At 43.4% G+C, this 20,537-nt stretch overlaps 1 protein-coding gene across 2 annotated transcripts in view; it reads right to left on the bottom strand.

Annotated features, from left to right (window-relative positions):
* Window positions 1-11,832, bottom strand: part of SMU1 (SMU1, DNA replication regulator and spliceosomal factor) — a 36,338-nt gene extending 24,506 nt beyond the window's left edge. The window contains exons 1-4 of one of the 2 annotated variants that reach the window (XM_025360633.1): window positions 11,700-11,832; window positions 8,662-8,872; window positions 6,825-6,977; window positions 4,085-4,195 (exon numbers count right to left, since the gene is read on the bottom strand). In XM_025360633.1, the coding sequence (XP_025216418.1) occupies window positions 4,085-4,195; window positions 6,825-6,977; window positions 8,662-8,872; window positions 11,700-11,725 (501 nt within the window). In that variant the 5' untranslated portion in view covers window positions 11,726-11,832. The remainder of the gene's footprint in view (window positions 1-4,084; window positions 4,196-6,824; window positions 6,978-8,661; window positions 8,873-11,699) is intronic. The other variant, XM_025360634.1, reaches the window with a different exon arrangement.
* Window positions 11,833-20,537: the final 8,705 nt, after the last annotated feature.

The raw sequence follows: 20,537 nt of genomic DNA, 5'->3' as shown, positions 1-20,537 counted from the left end.
TGTCCCCACCTTTCCACTGGCAGTGCATCTCAGATATCCCAACAGCCAAACCAGACTCCTTTCTGACCCTCATCATGTTTTCTGTTGCTGTTGATCTTAATGAACACTCTTCAAACTCTCTCTTAGCTGCTCTAAACCCATTCTCTCGAGGTTCCTTTTTATCTCTCTGGCTGTTTTTTTCTCTGTTTGCTCTGTTGACTTTAAGTGTTCCCTGTGGTTTCCTTCTCAAATTTTTACTTCTTCTTTTTTTTTTTTTTTTTTTTTTTGAGACAGAGTTTTGTTCTTGTCCCCCAGGCTGGAGTGCAATGGTGCAATCTCAGCTCACTGCAACCTGTACCTCCCAAGTTCAAGCAATTCTCCTGCATCAGCCTCCAGAATAGTTGGGATTATAGGCGCAAGCCACCACACCTAGCTAATATTTTTGTATTTTTAGTAGAGACAGGGTTTCACCATGTTGGCCAGACTGGTCTCGAACTCCTGACCTCAGTTGATAGGCCCACCTCAGCTTCCCAAAGTACTGGGATTACAGGCATGAACCACCACACCTGGCCAAATTTTTACTATTCTTATTCTACATGCTTTCCATAGGTAATTACATTTACAGCTTCAACTACTACTATAATTTCCAAATCTATAATTTTAGCCAAAATCTCTAGGTTAAGGTCCAGATTCACAGATCCAAGTGCCTATACTACAAGTTTCCACTTGTATGTCCCACAGGACTTTAGCACATCTAAAAATGGATCATTTCTCCTATCTCTAGTTTCTACCCCCAGCCCCCAACAAATCTGCCCTTCTTATATTTTCTACCAAGTCACTCAAACCAGAAACTAAAAGGAAACGAAACCTAGAACAAAAACCTCACTGGCTCTTCACATATAACCAATTAAATGTAGAACACATGAGTTTATTTCCACTCTCTGTAAAAAATCTACTAAAGTGATGGTAATTAAGGAATAAAAAAGATACATGCCCCAAAAGACAAAGAGAATGGGAGAACAGCAAGAAAAAAATGTTAGTTAAATTTTAGGAGGTGAAAAGTGAATGGACTTGTGGGAACCAAGAACAGAGAAAACTGAAACCTAATTGTACAAGGTGAAGAAGGGGAAGCCACAAGAAGCAAGTCAAACTACCTTGCAAAACTCCAAAAAGGCTTAGGAACTGGAAGAATCACATACGCCACAGGGCTGAAAACAGGGGCAATATTAAAGTCTGTATAAGGAGCAGTTAGCTACCACGACTTCTCCCAACCCTGTGCAACTACCTCACCTTAGCCTCAAGAGAAATCAGGTAATGTACATTCTAGAAAGGTTGAGGTCCTGGGCTCTGCAAATCTCAGTAGAGTTGAGGACAGGGTGGAGGTGAGAAGCCACAATGAAAACTGGGGGGTTCAGTGTACACTGGTATGCTGAACAGTGAGATTTCTCTATCCTCCACTCCTACTTGCATCCTCTCAGCTCTGGTTCTCAAGATACGGTTTAGGCAGGAACTACTCTCCAGGCAGGAACTACTCTCCAAGCAGGAACTACTCTCTGGAAAAGCTGACCAGTCCAAGAGAATATTTCTGCAGAGAATGACAAGTGAGGATCCCCATCCTATCATCCCAGGCTGAACTCTATCAGTTCTCAAACTCCTCCTTCCAACCACCCAACCGGACATATAATTCTGTTATTTAATGTTTCACTCTTAAAATATAAACCACAGCAGAGATCTCTAAGTATTTGAGGAAAACTTCCACATATGGTCACCAAAACAAACAGGGAAGAGGAGAACTCAGAGAAAAAGAAAAAATAGGAACAATATGGGGCAGGGAAGAAAATAAAACTTTAAACATTTAGAGAGAAAGATATACAGTATTACAGACACAAGTAAAATCTCGAAAATTCATTCCTACACTTCCTTTCTCAGGAAGTTACTGGCCTCAGTACTCCCACAAAATGAAAGTCGAGGCTGGACTCAGTGGCTCACACCTGTAATCCCAGTACTTAGGAAGGCAGAGGCAGGATAGCCTGGGCAACACAGCAAGGCCCTGTTCTTCATTTAATTAAAGACAAAAAACAAAAAACAAACAAAAAAAGAACGCCGGGCACAGTGGCTCACACCTGTAATCCCAGCACTTTGGGAGGCCGAGGCGGGCGGATCACGAGGTCAAGAGATCGAGACCATCCTGGCCAACATGATGAAACACTGTCTCTACTAAAAATACAAAACTTAGCTGGGCGTGGTGGTGGGTGCCTGTGGTCCCAGCTACTTAGGAGGCTGAGGGAGGAGAATTGCTTGAACCTGGGAGGCGGAGATTGCAGTGAGCCGAGATCGTGCCACTGCACTCCAGTCTGGTGACAGAGTAAGACCCCGTCTCAAAAAAAAGAAAAAAAAGAGGTCTAACTATGAAAGAAAGAAAAATGATGAATCTATAAATAAGATCTACAAAAAAAAAGAGGCCCAAAATTCCCAGTATGAAGATGAGAGAAGTCCTGGTACAGTAACTGTGCAGCAATACAAGAGAACTAGTCCTGATGAGAACAAAGAGAGAAGGGCCTCAGGAAAGGTATCAGCAAGGGGAAAAAAAAAGGACTTTTGAGGGTTCTACCAGAAATACTCAGGCTGGACTAGCAGAAGTGCATAGAAAACTAGGCAAAAGAAAAAATAAAGCAATAATTATTGCAAATCATAAAAATTTATGTAAGAAATTACATGTAATTATTTTTTAGCTGTGAACAATATCTATATAAAAATAACTATGTAAACACTGAATACAGATCGAACCAGAAGTTGTGATACAACCCTACTGAAAATCCGGAAGAAGAATAAGTGTGTATTGAGGAGAGTGGGTATGAGACAAATCATTTTTCAGTGAAGAAAGTTAGTTGCTAATGACTAAAAAAAAAAAAAAAAAAAAATCAGGTAATAACAGTATAAACATGGTATTCAGCTATGGAGGTAATAGGAAAGTTAAGAACCAGACGTGGAGAAGGGAAGCACATGGGACTGTTTTTCACTGTAAGCCCTGAAGTACTACTTAAACGATGCACAGCTATTAGTTTGATTAAAAAATTTAAAGGCAGCTTACTTTTAAATCTCAGAATCACTGCAGGCCTACAACAAATAGCTTTTTGATCCTTTTCTAAATGCAGATTTAGTGCAAAAAGGTTATTAACATCCCTATTAATCACTTGTGCCCTTTGTTATTTATAAAATATCTATTACTCTAGGTAGCTTTATAATAATGACAATGCTGGCAACACTATTAGTAATTTTTTAAAAAATCATCACCAGCAGCTACCATTTACTATTTACAAGGTGCCAGGAAATGTATAAAGTGTTTATGAACATTATTTCTCTTAATCCTTACTCATCAATACTATGATGAGTAAATGGGATCAGAAAAGTAAAGTAATTTGCCAAGACTATATAGCTGGTAAATGAGAAAGCCTGGATTCTAACCAGGGTGGGCATTTGTTTCAGTTTTTCCAGGACAGTTACTGTTTGCACTTGGTGTTCTGGCATAGTGATCAATAGTACTCTCAACACTATCTCAGACAGGATGATAAATTCTATGGTAACCCTAATTCTAACTGACTCCAGAGCTTGTTATTAACCACTAATCTATATTGCCTCTCCCAGGAAAGAAGGAGAGTGGAACAGCACAGTTATTGGTATAAGCAACTCTGTAGGTAGTCACCAATTCTTAAGGTGTACGATTTCTTCAGCTAAGACAGAGTTTATACAAAGGAAATTAGGAAATTGTACCAGTTCACTTTTTAAATTTATTTTTATTTTTGGAGGCAGGGTCTCACTCTATTATTGCCCAAGCTGGAGTACAATGGCATGATCATAGCTCACTGTCATCTCAACCTTCTGGGCTCCAGTGATCCTTCCACCTCAGCCTCCCAAGTAATTGAGACCACAGGCACACACCACCATACCCTGCTAATTTTTTTACTTTTTGTAGACAGGGTCTCACAATGTTGCTTAGGCTGGTCTCCAACTTCTAGGCTCAAGTGATTCTCCTGCCTCAGCCTCCCAAAGTGCAAGGATGACAGGTGTGAGCCACCACGCCTGGCCTCTAAAGGAATTGAATTACCTGTCCCAGCAATGCCATGAGACGAGATGGAGGCACCACACTGACTTCACCAGCTAAGGCCTGGGCAATTGCTGCTCTTCTCTTTTCTTTGCTACTTCCATCTGGGTATGCCTGAAAAAGGAGAGGATGTAGCATCATTTCCAAGAAGCAACAACAAGATATGAGTGTGCTTACTTAAAACAAACAAGCAAAAGCATACACAGAGGAAAATGTGAAAAGAAATTACCCAGTTAAAGAAGGGATTAAACTAATTTAGTTTTTTAAAATGACTTCCCAATTCTGTCCACTTGCATTTCAAAAGTATGAGTTGGGAGAAAACTGAGGTCAGCCAATCCACACTATTATTATTTTTTCACTGAGTTCCTGGCCAAAGGACACACTGCTATTTTTCTGAAAAGAGTCCAAGTAAACCATATTAAACCGAGTTGTTTTTCCAGTTTTTCAAAAATTTGCAGAACCAAGAATTCTTTTATATTCTTTAGTAATTTCTTAAATGGCTCCCAGCACAGAAGTGCTTCACCACCTCTAAGTTAAATCCCATCCTGGTGATCTAAACTCCTTTCCTTTATCCTCATTTTAAGTTTACTTTGACATTCCATTATCCAGTGCCTATTAAGTTTTTATTCCTCCTGAGAAAATACTTGCAAACTAGTAACCAGAATACGGCCGGGCGGGGCGGCTCATGCCTGTAATCCCAGCACGTTGGGGGACTGAGGCGGGCAGATCACCTGAGGTCAGGAGTTCGTGACCAGCCTGGCCAAGATGGTGAAACCCCGTCTCCACTAAATAAAAATAGAAAAACTAGCCGGGCCGTAGTGGTGGGTGCCTGTAATCTCTGCTACTCAGGAGGCTGAGGCAGGAGAATTCCTGGAACCCAGGAGGCAGAGGTTGCAGTGAGCTAAGATCGTGCCATTGCACTCTACCCGGGGCGACAACAGTAAGACTCCATCTCAGAAAAATAAATAAATAATTAAATAACCAGAACACAAGGCCAAGTGTGGTGGCTCATGACTGTCATCCCAGCACTTTAGGAGGCCGAGGCGGGTGGATCGCTTGAGGCCAAGAGTTCGAGACCAACCTGGCCAACATGGTGAAACCCTATCTCTACTGAAAATTCAAAAATTAGCTGAGTGTGGTGGCACACACCAGTAATCCCAGCTACTTGGTGGCTGAGGCACGAGAATTACTTTAACCCAGAAAGCAGAGGCTGCAGTGAGCCGAGATCATGCCACTGGACTCCAGCCTGGGTAACAGAGCTCTGTCAAAAAAAAAAAAAAAAACAAAAAAAAACAAAAAAAAAACCCAGAATATATAAGGAGCTCAAACAACTCTATAGGAAAAAAACCTGACAATCCAATTTTGTTAAAAATGGGTGAAAGATCTGAAAAGCCGTTTCTCAAAAAAAAAAGACATACACAAGGCAAACAGGTTTATTTAAAGGTGCTCAACACAACTGATCATTAGAGAAATGCAAATCAAACTATAATGAGATATCATCTCACTCCAGTTAAAATGGCTTTTGTACAAAAAGGCAGGAAAGAACAAATGCTGGTGAGTAAGTGGAGAAAAAGGAACCCTCATACACTATTAGTGGGAAAGTAAATTAGTACAACTACTATGGAGAATAGTTTGAAGATTCCTCAAAAAACTAAACATGGAGGTACCATATGATCCAGCAATCCCACTGCTAGGTACACACCCAAAAGGAAATCAGTATATCAAAGAGATATCTGCACTCCCATGTTTATTACATCAGTGTTCACAATAGCCAAGATTTGGAAGCAACCATTAATAGATAAATAAAGAAAATGTGGTACATGTACACAATGGAGTACCACTAGCCATATAAAAGAATGAGATCCCGTCATTCGCAACAACATGGATATAACTAGAGCTCATTATGGTAAGTGAAATAAGCCAGGCACAGAAAGACAAACTTTGCATGTTCTCATTTATTTGCAGGAACTAAAAATTAAAACATGGAGATACAGATATATGGTTATCAGAGGCTGGGAAGGGTGGAGGTGGCGGGGTAAGAAGGAAAGTGGGGATGGTTAATAGATACAAAAAATATAAAGAATAAATAAGAAACAGCATTTGATAGCACAACAGGGTGACTACAGTCAATAATAATTGTACATTTTAAAATAACTGAAAGAATTGAATCCTTTGTAACATAAAGGATATGCTTGAGGTGATGGATACTCCATTTACCCTCATTATGCACTGCATGCCTATATCAAAATATCTCATGTACCCCATAAATATATATACCTACTATGTACCCCCCAAAAATTTTTTTTAATCGTTTTTCCTCCTATTTTGACAAACCTCTAGTGAAAGGCTGGGGGGTGGGCAGGAAGAATGAAACTATACAGATAATAAGGTTTTGGAAGAATAAAAGACTATCTATCATCATGCTCTACCAGTAAGCATAATCAGCTAAGAAGCAAAAGCACAAGCTTCTAGGGACTAAAAAGGCTAGAATGAAACTGCATTTGTTAGGGGCAAGACACACAAATGATCAGTGAACATACCAGCAGATAATCAGAAAACTGAATAAAATTATTCTTTTTTTAACACATGCAAATTTCAACCAACATATATAAACAGAGAAGCATCATTCTCAAAAATTAAATCAAAATCACAAAAAGTATCCAATAAAATGATTTAAAAAAAAAAAGATGTTATTATATTTCCAAAGTTGACAAAAAGTTCCTTTACATTACCACAGTCATACCTCACGAGGATCAAAGTAAGACCTGGCCAAAAGGTTCTCCAGATGAATATATCGCTCTGGCTGTGTTTGTTTTAACATGATCATGGGATCCGTCTGTCTCAAAAGTGACCTGGCAGCACCCAATTCACGGAGCTCTATCAATTCCAGAACAACCTGAACAATTAAAAAAAAAAAAAAAAAAAAAACAGATGTTCCAACACATTCTCTTATTAATATTTTTCAGTAAAATATCTAACACAGATATGGCCTGTCAAAGTGATTTCCAATGCCAGGAAGTGCCCCTTTCCCTTTTCACTAGCAATTTCAGGTGGACAACTGAAGTAATTATAAATATTCGGCCAGGCTTGGTGGCTCATGCCTGTAATCCTAGCACTTTGGGAGTGGTTCAAGATGAGTGGATCACTTGAGGTCAGGAGTTCAAAACCAGTCTGGCCAACGTGGTGAAACCCACTCTCTACTAAAAATACAAAAAAATTAGCTGGGTGTGGTGGTATGCGCCTGTAATCCCAGCTACTTGGGAGGCTGAGGCAGGAGAATTGCTTGAACCCGAGAGGCAGAGGTTGCAGTGAGCCAAGCTCACGCTACTGCACTCTGTCTCAAAAAATTAGTAATTTTAATCCTTCAAACTCTATCCATTTTTATCTACCAATCTCCCCTCCTCTCAAGCTTCTTGCTCAGAATGTAGATGCCAAAGAAAGCTAAAAATGGGAATACCCCCATGGGCTCCAGAGAAACCTTTCTCCAGTTACCAAAATTTTATTTGGGAATTATTGAACTCATATGGATTATAAAGAAACAAACTGCCCAGACACGGCAGTTCACACCTGTAATCCCAGCATCTGGGAGACCAAGGCAGGTGGATCACTGAGGTCAGGAGTTGGAGACCAGCCTGGCCAATGTGGTGAAACCCCGTCTCTACTAAATACAAAAATTAGCCGGGTGTGGTGGTGCACGCCTGTAATCCCAGCTACTCAGGAGGCTGAGGCAGAAGAATCACCTGAACCCGGGAGATGGAGGCTGCAGTGAGCAGAGGTCGCACCACTGCACTCCAGCCTGGGCAACAGAGTGAGACTCCGTCTCAAAAAAAAAAAAAACCCCGAAAACAAAAACAAAAAACCAACTTCCCTACTTTTACTTCAAATTACAATCTTATTTCCAAAAAGTCTACTCTGTTTTATAATCACAAATTTGTCTGATCTTTGTCCTAGGTTCTTGACTTGGAGCTTCTTGGAATTTAACCAGTGATAGGGGTATCTTTGTTACTCCTGGGCCCCTTGAATCACACCTGGGTTTGTGCAAAGGAAATGGCTCAGGATAGGTAGGAGCTAGTTACCAGAAAGACTAACTATGTGATTAGAAAGTTGAGGCTCTCTTACGCCTATAATCCCAGCTCTTTTGAAGGTCAAGGCTGGCGAACTGCTTGAGCCCAGGAGTTTGAGACCACCCTGGGTATTATGGTGAGATCCTGTCTCTACAAAAAAATGCAAAAATTAGGCAGGCGTGGTGGTGCGTGCCTGTGTTCCTAGCCACTCAGGAGGCTGAGGCAGGAGGAAGGATTGATCCCGGAAATGGAGGATGCAGCAAGCTGTGATCTTGCCACAGCACTCCAGAGTGGGTAACAGAACAAGACCTAGTCTCAAAAAGTGGAATTTTAATTTGGGAAATCTTGGATTTTCCGAGAAGGGAGAAAAAATACCATGTCAAGCCTTGCCATTGTAAGTTTTATGGGCTGATGCAGCCCTACTGTGCTTGAAGGAACGCTCGCTGACGCTTTTTCGTCAGAGAGCTGGCCCACAGCAAACCAACCCACGGAGATCAGCATCTCCACCACTCTCACCTGTTCATAGAGGTCAATGAGGGTTTTGTCTGGCAATTTCAGAGACTGGATAGCCTGCAACACAGTATCCCAATGGCCACTGTTAATGTCAGCCACAAAACTCTCAATGCTGTCCACAGTATTCAGAGACACAGTAGTCTCCTCCTGCAAGGTGGCTAACGCCCGATGTAAACTGTTCTCCTTCAAGTACTGCATGATAAGGCGGATCACACTGAAAGAAAACAAATCATTCAGCTCAGGGATTCTCACTCACCAGAGGTCAAAAACAAAGCCTACCAAGCTCCTACTCAATCACCTTCCTTTATCATTCCTTTATCATTTCTTTATCATGTGAGTAAAATTTTCCAAAATCACACAATCTAAATTACAAGGGGACCCCCCCAACCATAGAGACACTGGGGTTCAAGGAAGGGAAATCATTTGCCTAATGTCTCAGTCAGCTAATAAGGGAGTTGGTATCAAGGTGACTATCTTATTTCCTAATTCAGAGCCTAGTTTCCTATTCATTCCTATAATTATATTGTAGCACACTTCACTGAATTACTTTAAATAACTACACTAGTCATTGATACAAAATAATCTAAATGAGGCTACGCATGCTGGCTCATGACTGTAATCTCAGTACTTTGGGAGGCTGAGGCAGAGAGATTGCTGGAAACCAGGAGTTTGAGACCAGATCAGGCAGCTGTGAGACTCCATCTCTACAAATTTCTTTAATTAGCCAAACATGGTAGCACATGCCTGTAGTCCCAGCTACTTGGGATGTTGATGTGGGAGGATCCCTTGAGCCCAGGAGTTCAAGAGCAGCATGGGCAACATAAGGAGACCCCTTCTCTAAAAAAAAAAAAAAAAAAAAAATTAGCTAGGCATGATAGTGTGTGCTTGTGGTCCCAGCTATTTGGGAAGCTAGGGTGGGAGGATCACTTGTATCCGTAAAGTTGAGGCTGCAGTGAGCCGTGATCATGCCACTGCACTCTAGCCTGGGAAAGAGAGCAAGACCCTGTCTCAAAAAATAAATAAAATAAAGCCTATGAGGTAAGTTTACTTCCCAATTTACAGATGAGAATTTGATCAGATAATAGAGATAGTAAGCGGAAAAATCAGGACTCAAACTGGCAGTGTGGCTCTTGAGCATATATTCCTGAGAAGAAAGCAAACACCCTCTTCTTTTTTTTTTTTTTTTTTGAGAAAGGGTCTCACGCCCATTCACTCAGGCTGGAAAGAATGGTGGCAGGATCATGGCTCACTGCAGCCTCGACTTCCTGGGATCAAGTGATCCTCTCACCTCAGCCTCCCGAGTAGCCGAGACCACAGGCACGCACCACCACACTGGCTAATTGTTGTATTTGTAGAAACGTGGTTTTGCCATGTTGACCATGCTGTCTCAAACTCCTGGGCTCAAGTGATCCACCTGCCTCAGCTTCCCAAAGTGTTGGGATTACAGGTGTGAGCCACCACACCTGGCCCCTCTTCTTAAAAACAACTATAAAAGAGAACTGATTGCTGCTACTGTAAGTAGTCTTTTTCTCTCATGGACCCTTTATGAGGTATGCAGGTCTCCAGACTTAGACCCCTGTTATTCTGGTATGATACTATCTTCCTTAGCACATTTCCATTGACTTCCATTTTACACTCCCAAAATAAGTCATCTCTCTCCTCAAACACCTCACATTTGACACAGACAAAATCAAATTCCCTACCTTCAAACACGAATGAATGCATAATGAGTTAAAAGCTTTGAAGACAGTCTGGGATTTGAATCAAAGTTATGTGACCTTGGACAAGTTGGTTAACATCATTTCAGTATTTGCCGAATGTATAAACCTCCCTTCCTCGTATGAAGTCTCCAAAAGCCGGGCGTGGTGGTTCATGCCTGTAATGCCAGCACTTTGGGAGGCCAAGGCGGGTGGATCACCTGAGGTCGGATCACCTGAGGTCGGGAGTTCGAGACCAGTCTGACCAACATGGAGAAACTCCGTCTCTACTAAAAATACAAAATTAGCCAGGCGTGGTGGCACATGCCTGTAATTCCAGCTACTAGGGAGGCTGAGGCAGGAGAATCGCTTGAACCCGGGAGGCAGAGATTGCAGTGAGCCGAGATCGCGCCATTGCACTCCAGCCTGGGAAACAAGAGCGAAACTCCATCTCAAAATAAAAAAAGTCAAGTCTCCAAAAAAGGTCCTCTCCCTCCCTTACACTCAGAACACAACAGTTATGTCTGTTAATTTAATTATTATTAAGTATTGGCAAGGACAGGTGGAGGATGGAGTTCTGGAAAAGCACACTAAAGTCTTCTTTAGTCACTACTATTTAGTCATTCCCTATTCCTTGAAAATTTTTCTTTCTAGCCCAGTCTCCAGAGTCTGCCTCTCCTTTGCGGTTACAGAGAGCTCACAGACAAACCAAAATTCAGTGCCAGATCAGGCCTGAGACTTGTTCATTCATTCCAAAAGCTAGTTGTTCATCCATTCCAAAAGCAATTAACTCTTCCTCTAAGGTACGCAAGACACTGAGACCACAAGGAAAAGGAGCTCCTAGGCACCGACAAAGCTAGTTTGGGGTGAGGTTATCAAACAGTGACAACAATGAGTGATAAATGCTAGGCAGAGGAAAGCAAAGGGGCCATATGAGCACAGAGACAACAAATCACATTGCATAAGCTCGACAGGGAGAGAAGCAAGGCTTAAAAGAGACCTATCCCCGTGTGCAGATTCAATTAGACTGGAGTCCAGAGTGGATCCTTAATTTGGTCAATCACAGCGCGCCAGCAGTCGGCTAAGGATAGAACTCTGGTCTGCAAGGTGTGTTTTCCCCACCCCATGCCACCTCCTTCGAGGCTTTGGGCTTCTCGTCTGAGAGCTGCTACTTTCCTGTGGGCCCACCTCCGAGATAGCCAGATCCAAGATGCTTCTTTGGGGGCAAGGAAATGGCCCTCCATTCCCTAGCCTCTCGGATGCCTTCCCCCGAGTATCTTCCGCCCCACACCCTTAACCTCTGGGCCCCTGGCACGGCGGGAACATCTCCACCGCAGGACTCACTCCGAAGATTCGATTTCGATCGACATAGCTGTATTTCTCCGGGAGCAGGCCCCAGTTCTTCTTCAAGGCTGGTCGCGCAACACACCAACGACACCTCCGGCGGACGCCTAACGTCACTTCCGCTTGGGTCGGCATCTGGCGCCCGCCCTGGAGATAGAGTGAACAAAAAGAAGGCGAGGTGCGCGTAGGGGCGGGGCCCTCAGGGGCTGTCAGAGGCGGAGTTTATGCCTCTGCCCCAGAGAAATAAGCTCCAGGAGGAAGACTGTTTAAAAGTAGGCCAGGGTGGCTCAAGCCTGTAATCCCAGCACTTTGGGAGGCCGAGACGGGCGGATTACGAGGTCAGGAGATCGAGACCATCCTGGCTAACACGGTGAAACCCCGTCTCTACTAAAAAAAAATAGAAAAAACTAGCCGGGCGAGGTGGCGGCGCCTGTAGTCCCAGCTACTCGGGAGGCTGAGGCAGGAGAATGGCGTAAATCAGGGAGGCGGAGCTTGCAGTGAGCTGAGATTCGGCCACTGCACTCCAGCCTGGGCGACAGAGACTCCGTCTCAAAAAAAAAAAAAAAAAAAAAAAAGGTAGGCCACGGCCGGGCGCGGTGGCTCAAGCTTGTAATCCCAACACTTTGGAAGGCCGAGGCAGGCGATCACCTGAGGTCGGGAGTTCGAGACCAGCCTGACCAACATGGAGAAACCCCGTCTCTACTAAAACTACAAACTTAGCCGGGCGTAGTGGCGCATGGCTGCAATCCCTACTCGGGAGGCTGAGGCAGGAGAATCGCTTGAACCCAGGAGGCGGAGGTTGCAGTAAGCCGAGATCGCGCCATTGCACTCCAGCCTACAAAACAAGAACTCAACGTCTCAAAAAAAAAAAAAAAAAAAAAAGCTCTGGGCGTCATACAGCTCACAAATGCGCTGAACAAGAAAAGCGCTGGGGTGGAGCGCAGTGGCTCACGTCTGTACTCCCAGCGCGCGCTTTGGGAGGGAGGCCGAGGCAGGGTGGATTACCTGAGGTCAGGAGTTCGAGACCAGCCAGGGCAACATGGTGAAACCCTGTCTCTACTAAAAATACAAAAAATTAGCCAGGCTTGGTGGCGGGGGCGCCTGTAATCTCAGCTACTCGGGAGGCTGTGGCAGGAGAATCGTTTCAACTCGAGAGGTGAAGGTTGCAGTGAGCCGAGATCGCACCATTGCACTCCAGCCTGGGCGAGGAGAGCAAAACTCCGTCTCGAAAGAAGAAAAGAAAAGTAGTGGTGATCAGATTCTAGTAAGAAAAGCGGGGAAAAAAAAAAAAAAGGAAAGAAAAAGCACTGGTTTGGAAAGGTCGCTCTTTTTTTTTTTTTTTTTTTTTTTTTTGAGATGGAATCTAAATCTCGCACCGTCGCCCGGGCTGGAGAGCACAACAGTGGTGCGATCTCAGCTCACTGCAATCTCTGCCTCCCGGGTTCAGGATATTCACTTGCCTCAGCCTCCAGAGTACCTGGGATTACAGGCTTCTTGCCACCATGCCTGGCTCATTTTTTGTATTTTTAGTAGAGATGGGGTTTCACTATGTTGGTCAGGCTGTTCTCGAACTCCTGACCTCGTGATCTGCCCGCCTTGGCCTCCCAAAGTGCTGGGATTACAGGTGTGAGTCACCGTGCCCGGCCAATGTTGCTTTCATTTGATGTAGTTAGTTGATTCGATTTCAGATAAGGCTGAATATGCAATACCTGATTGGGATATTAATACATTCTAAACCAACATAACACTAGCCAAAATTTATAGGAAGAGTTACTTGAGGGTTTTGGTTGGTTGGTTGGTTTTGCGTTTTTTGGAATCAAGGACTCGCTTTGTTGCCCAGGCTGGAGTGCAGTGGCTCAATCATGGCACACTGCAGTCTCAACCCCTCCGGCTCAAGCAATCCTCCCACCTCAGCCACCCAAAGTGCTGGGATTACAGGCATAAACCACCACTCCCCGTCATGGGACTTTAGGTCAAACACATTATTACGTTTGTAGTGACAAATGAAATGAGAGATATCAGTGAACTTCATACATAAAACCTATTTTTAAATATTTTATTACCATTGTATATAAATTGTAAAAATTATTTGCAGCACAGTAGTAATAAATCCGGCCAAGCGCGGTGGCTCATGCCTGTAATCCCAGCACTTTGGGAGGCCGAGGAGGGTGGATCACCTAAGTTCAGGAGTTGGAAACCAGCCTGGCCAACATGGTGAAACCCCATCTTGGCCGGGCGCGGTGGCTCAAGCCTGTAATCCCAGCACTTTGGGAGGCCGAGACGGGTGGATCACGAGGTCAGGAGATCGAGACCATCCCGGCTAACACGGTGAAACCCCGTCTCTACTAAAAAATACAAAAAACTAGCCGGGCGAGGTGGCAGGCGCCTGTAGTCCCAGCTACTCAGGAGGCTGAGGCAGGAGAATGGCGTGAACCTGGGAGGCAGAGCTTGCAGTGAGCTGAGATCCGGCCACTGCACTCCAGCCTGGGCGACAGAGCTAGACTCCGTCTCAAAAAAAAAAAAAGAAACCCCATCTCTACTAAAAATACAAAAATTTGCTGAGCAGATTGGTGCACGCCTGTAATCCCAGCTACTCGGGAGGCTGAGGCAGGAGAATCCCTTGAACCTGGGAGGTAAGAGGTTGCAGTGAGGCGAGATTGAACCACTGCACTCCACCCTGGGTGATCGAGTGAGACTCCGACTCAAAAAATAATAAATAAATAAATAAAATCTATTTTCTGAAATTACACATTGAAATGATGTATTTGGAGATTTCCTGATGGCTTTCAGTCTTATCTGGTTCTGTCCCTAAAGGTCTGCCACACAACTTGTCCAAAGCCTCTTAAATACTGCTTCTTTTTTCAAATCATCCTCTATTTCCCATCAATTCTTGAAGGACATGGTCTCCAAGGTCTCAAATGTTTTAGAGTCTCCATGCTTGCCTTGACATGTGGTGAGATATCAAGATGGGTTATATGATTTATGAGAACTCCTTCACTATTCTATCCCATGACACCACAAATTTATTATAACCTCTTCCTTGAAAAGAAGACCTAGCTCATCACAGCAATAGTATATGTCCTCATTTTCTCTACCTAGTACATGTCATGTTACTCTTTCTTTAATTCAAGTTACTTCTCTATTTTGTTGACACAAATAAATCTCTATGATTACTTAACATCAGGTTTTATTCTAATATCCATCACACCTCTGCCTTCATTTTGAATGGAATGGCTTCTCTTCTTATGGCTCCTATTACATCCAAGCTTGTTCATTATTTATAGATGTGAACATCTTATTGCTTAATTATATCTTTTGTAGTAACACCCTAGGATTTCGATATTGAAATACATATTACTGTATTTTATAACTAAGTTATTTTTATTTTTCCTATATATTTAGCATTATATTGATTTTTTTGATTATTGCTGGCATTGCAAACCCTCCTCATTCATGTTTATTCTGTAATAAGAAAGTGGAATATGACATTTTTGTTACCATGTATAATGAAATTACAATCTTTACCTAGTTGGGGAGGGTTTTTTTCCTTCCCTGCACTGGTTGCTTATGTAAGTCTTCTATATTCCAACAATCTATCCATTTCCATGCTTTTCCCATACGCAAAAGTATAGCTTTTGTCACCTTGCTGATCTCTTGTTCACAAGTTGATAAATTTTGCCAATTCCTAAAGATCAATTTGCATAGGAAATTTTGTTTTTAACATTAGACAAATGAGGTCTCTCACATCTCTCCATCCACATATAAATAAAGAAACAAGTAGGCACACACATAGACAACTTCTAAACTCTAAACCAGGCAGTTGTATTTACCAAGAATCTTTCCACCGCATACTCTGAGGCTGGATCACAACCTCCTAAACCAAATTTCTAGTGAACAAAAGTAACCCAGAGGGAAATCCGGTCTCCAGATCCACCCCGCTTTCCGGTAAATGGGCCCCCTCCCGTAAGTGCACGTATCAGCAATCTATCTCTTGAATCCAGCAGAGGGCAGGACAGTCACAGAAAAACTACCATTGTAAACCTGGCCTCCAAATGTCTAACTGGTTAAGGAAAAGAGATGGAGGGGAGAGAGATTCTTGGTCCCGTGGGTAAAGAAAGTACTGTAGAAGGGAAAGTCAATATTTGAGTGCCAAAATGGGGCAAAAGGTTGGTTTTATTTTCTATTAAACTAGACCAGTTTCATCTAACATGATATAATAAGGCAAAGCAGAGAAAAAAATCACATAATTCTATGTGCTCTTTGCAGGACATGAATTTTAAGTTATGAGAGTTAAATGAGTTAATACATACAAAACACTTACAACAGTGCCTGGCATGTAGTGAGCACCAAGTAAGAGTTTGTTTTTGTTGTTGTTGTTGTTGTTGTTGTTGTAGAGACAGCGTCTTGCTATGTTGCCCAGACTGGTCTTGAACTTCTGGCCTCAAGCCATCCTCCTTCCTCGGCTTCCCAAAGTGCTGGGATTATAGGTGTGAGCCATTGTACCTGGCCTATTATTATACATTAAGATGTCAAAGCCCTTCTATAATTTACGTTTCTTACTACAATAAGAAAATAAATACTATAAGTCAAAATAAAGTCTAAAACTGGTCCGTTTTGGAGTGAGGAACTCCTCTCTTTAGTGTGATACTGCTCTCTCAGATGGGCTTGTACCCTGCTCATGCTCCACCAGCTGGAAGCTGGCTGGTCTCCACTAGTCCACTTTGTCTTGACCCCTGAAATCTCTGTCCATGTCTCACTGGCCAGTTCAGCCTCTGTGACACAAAGCTGCGATGGTGTGTGTAGCCAGCATCTCCTTTCTTTGCACAGAAAGGGTTTCTCCCTCAAGGCTGGAGCTCAAATGGGAGGCCTATTTCCCACATCATGACTTGTTAGCACTTGTGGTTCCAGAGGCTTCCCTTAGCACACCTTTGATCTGGGATCTGTACAAACAGAATCCACAGGGCCAGGCCACAAGAGCACCAGCAGCTACCTGTACTTTCCACACAGGGAAAGTACTTTCCCACTGTTGTCCTTTTTTTAAAATGGCATCTCTCATCTCCCTACTCAGACTGCCTTTCTACTTTCCAGGGACTCTGGGGCACAGAATAAGTCCTTAACTTGTATGCCTGGGATGCTTGATCTTTCTTTCACAAGACAGAGGGGAGGATTCCAGCCTCCTTCCCCATTTTATCCCTACCCTTAGAGCCATCTGGGATTCTCCATACTCTAATTGCAATGGACGATTTTGGGGGTGTCTGGCAAGCTCACAGTTCCCCTTTCTTCCTTCCTATCATGTATAGTGGGAAGAGAAGTACTTTGATAAAATGTGGCTGTCCGCGACCCCACCCTGTGGTCACTAGAGATACACACACAGGAACAGGTAAGAAATACACATATAGGCATGTGCACATACACAGGTAAGAAATGCATATACAGAAACACGTAAAATAATGCAACAGACATGGAATCTTTGACACACACAAAGACAAACACACACCCACAATCCTGTGGCTTAAGGAAGTAAGATTTTCCCCCGGGTATTGTTTTTCTTGTTGACTCTGGTCACTGTGGTGCCCACGTGGCACATCCACAGTTCTTAGAAAAAGAACAGAAACACGAAGCCTCTCCCAAGTTAGAAACAAAGGCCCTGGCACAGCCCAGCCCTGGCTCACCAGTCCAGGATGTCTGTCCTACCTTCGTCTCCCTGGAACTGTAGTTCTGGCTCAAATGGTGCCCCGGGGGAATCTCAGCCAAAAAGAACAGAGCCTGCCCAGGCACTGAGTGTCACTGGGCCAGCTGGCCCAGACCAAACATTCAAGCTCTGATGCTCAGAGCCCCCACCGTCTGCAACCCAAGCATCTCTTTCCCAGACAGGCCAGCCTTACCTCATGTAGCAGCCTGCTGTGGGGTAGGGGCGAAACCAAGGGTGAGGAGGGTGAGGTTGGAGAGATAGGTTAGAAAATGGGGTTGGGGGGCAAGAGGTATGACTAAGTAGGAGGGTGACATGTTTAAGTTTCCACGTTTGAGTGCCCAACACCTAGAATAGTGCCTGACCCACAATAAATGTGAATGGCTCTGGTAGCTTCATGAAAAAGGGGCTGGAAACTGATGGCCCTGATGGCAGGAAGCTCAGTCAGGAGCATCTGATCAGATAAGAGTTGGGTAGGGGCTTGCTCTAGGGCTGAGGATGAGGTAGGAGTGAAAAGAGAAAAAAATGGAAGTGATTGTGGATGTGATAAGAAAGGCTGGTTAGGCCAGGCACAGTGGTTCCGGCCTGTAATCCCAGCACTTTGGGAGGCCGAGGAGGGTGGATCACATGAGGTCAGGAGTTCGAGACCAGCCTGGCCAACATGGTGAAACCCCATCTCTACTAATAATACAAAAATCAGCCGGGTGTGGTGGCAGGCGCTTGTAATCCCAGCTACTCGGGAGGCTGAGGCAGAAGAATCTCTTGAACCTGGGAGGCAGAGGTTGCAGCAAGCCAAGATCGTGCCACTGCACTCCAGCCTGGGCGACGGTGAAAAAAAAGGCTGGTTGGAGCTGAGACACTGGGCTCTGACTCATGCTAATTAAAACAGTACTCAGGCAGACATAGAAAGCCAGCTTGTTAATTTACTGTGAAAAATATACCTGTCATAAGGATGGGAAATATATGTATCAGCATAGGCGTTCCCAGCAGCATACAAACATGCTCTGGTATCTCACTCTTACAATTCTTCCTTGACTTATATCATATCTCTTCATATTCTACCTCATTTCTTTGCTTTCCTTCATAGCCAAACTTCTAGAAAGAGTTGCCCCCAAAATGCTATTTCCATTCCCTTAACCTGTTCACACCCACCCTATTCCAATATGACTTTCATCTCTACTATTCCACGAAGTCTTCTCATGTCAAAGTCACTGATGATTTTTCTGTTGCCAAATCCAACAGGCTTACCTAGGTCTTCACCTAGAGAATATTGAGACTCAGCAGGTTAGCGTTTCAGTTCTTGAAATTTGGTCCAGCCCCCTCATGAGGACAAGTGGAAAATATAAAACAAATCTGCTTATAGGCATAGAAGAGAAGATAAATTGGTGTTTGGGACTACTTTTTTCCTAGAGGGTATTTGTCCATGCTCGAATGAATGACCAGAGGAAGATGCCTTTTTTAAACAGGAGGACAGTTATTGAAGTTAGGGCTAGCCAAAATAAGAAGCCCTGGCCGGGCATGGTGGCTCAATTCTGTAATCCCAGAACTTTGGGAGGCCAAGGTGGGCGGATCACCGGAGGTCAGGAGTTTGACACCAGCCTGGCCAACATGGTGAAACCCCATCTCTACTAAAAAAATACAAAATTAGTTAGGAGTCGTAGCGGGCGCCTGTAATCCCAGCTACTCAGGGGCCTGAGGCAGGAGAATCGCTTGAACCTGGGAGACGGAGGTTGCAGTGAGCCGAGATTGCACTGTTGCACTCCAGCCTGGGCTACAAGAGCAAAACTCCATCTCAAAAAAAAAAAAAAAAAAAAAAGCAGCCCTAATGAACCTCCCCGAGGTGAGATATGGAACAGCTGAACCTTGGAAATAAGGGTGAATTACAGGTGGACAGACCCTAATTGGAATCAGCTTCAAATCATCTGAATCCCTGCAACTGGAATAAGGTAATTCTGCAATGCCAGTCACTCCGAAGAGCCTGGCAGAAGCAAATTTAAAGCCTTTCTGGAGGAAGACATCACAGGCCTCAAATTATTGCTATAAGCAATTTTTGGCATTGCATTTTGCAAATATAATTTATGGCTCATGAAGAGATAATACACCTTGAATGAAAACCAGCAAAACCAGTAGATGATAGAAATAACTCCACAGGGGCTCCAAATGTTGGCACCAACTTTAAAATAACTATGTTTACCATGTTCAAAGGCACAGTAGAGAATTTCAGTAGAGGACTGGGAATAATAAAAAAGGATCTAAATGGAAATTCAATAACTAAAAACACATGCATGTTTTGTTTTATTCTGCCCCACTTTATTTTATTTTATTTATTTGGGGAATTGCACTTTTTTTCAAATTGAAGGTTTGTGGCAACCCTTGATAGATTGTGCCTGGAACAATCTATCAAGGCCATTTTTCTGATAACATGTGCTTACTCTGTGTCTTTATCTCACAAAGTGAGAGCCTTTTTCAGCAATGCTTTTCTTCTTCTTCTTCTCCCCCTTCTCCTACTTCTTCTCCTTCTCCCTCTCTCCCTCTTCTCCTCCTCCTTCTCCTTCTTCTTCTTTTTAGAGACAGGGTCTCGCTCTGTCACCCAGGCTGGAGTGCAGTGGCACAATCATAGCTCACTGCAGCCTCAAACTCCTGGGCTCAAGCAGTCCTCCCACTTCAGCCTCCTGAGTAGCTGGCACTATAGGCATGAGTCACCTCGTGGCTGCAATAAAATATTTAAAAATCAGGGCATGTACATTGGTTTTTAGACATAATGCTATTGCACACTGAATGACTCTAGTGCAAACAAAAACTATAACATACACTCAGAAACCAGAAAATGTGTCTGACTCACTTTATTGCAATATTCACTTCATCGTGGTGGTCTTGAACTGAACCCACATCTCTCCAAGGTATACCTGTACAAACATCAATAATCAGTAATTATGGATAGGTTTACCAGTTGATCTGACAAACTAAAGAGAGAATTTATGAATTAGAAAATAAGTCAGAAAAAAAAACAGAAATAAGTGCAGAGAGACAAAAGTATGGAAAACACGGAAGAGAGGAAATGATTCATAAACAGTGTGACGAGAAGTTCTAACACACATGTAATTCAAGTTCCAGTAAGACAGAAGAGAGAGATAATGGGGTAGAAGAAA

Source organism: Theropithecus gelada, chromosome 15, assembly GCF_003255815.1.
Source record: "Theropithecus gelada isolate Dixy chromosome 15, Tgel_1.0, whole genome shotgun sequence".
Lineage (NCBI taxonomy): Eukaryota > Metazoa > Chordata > Mammalia > Primates > Cercopithecidae > Theropithecus > Theropithecus gelada.
The sequence above is the reverse complement of the archived record's forward strand: the minus strand, read 5'-3'. Positions and strand labels throughout refer to the sequence as shown.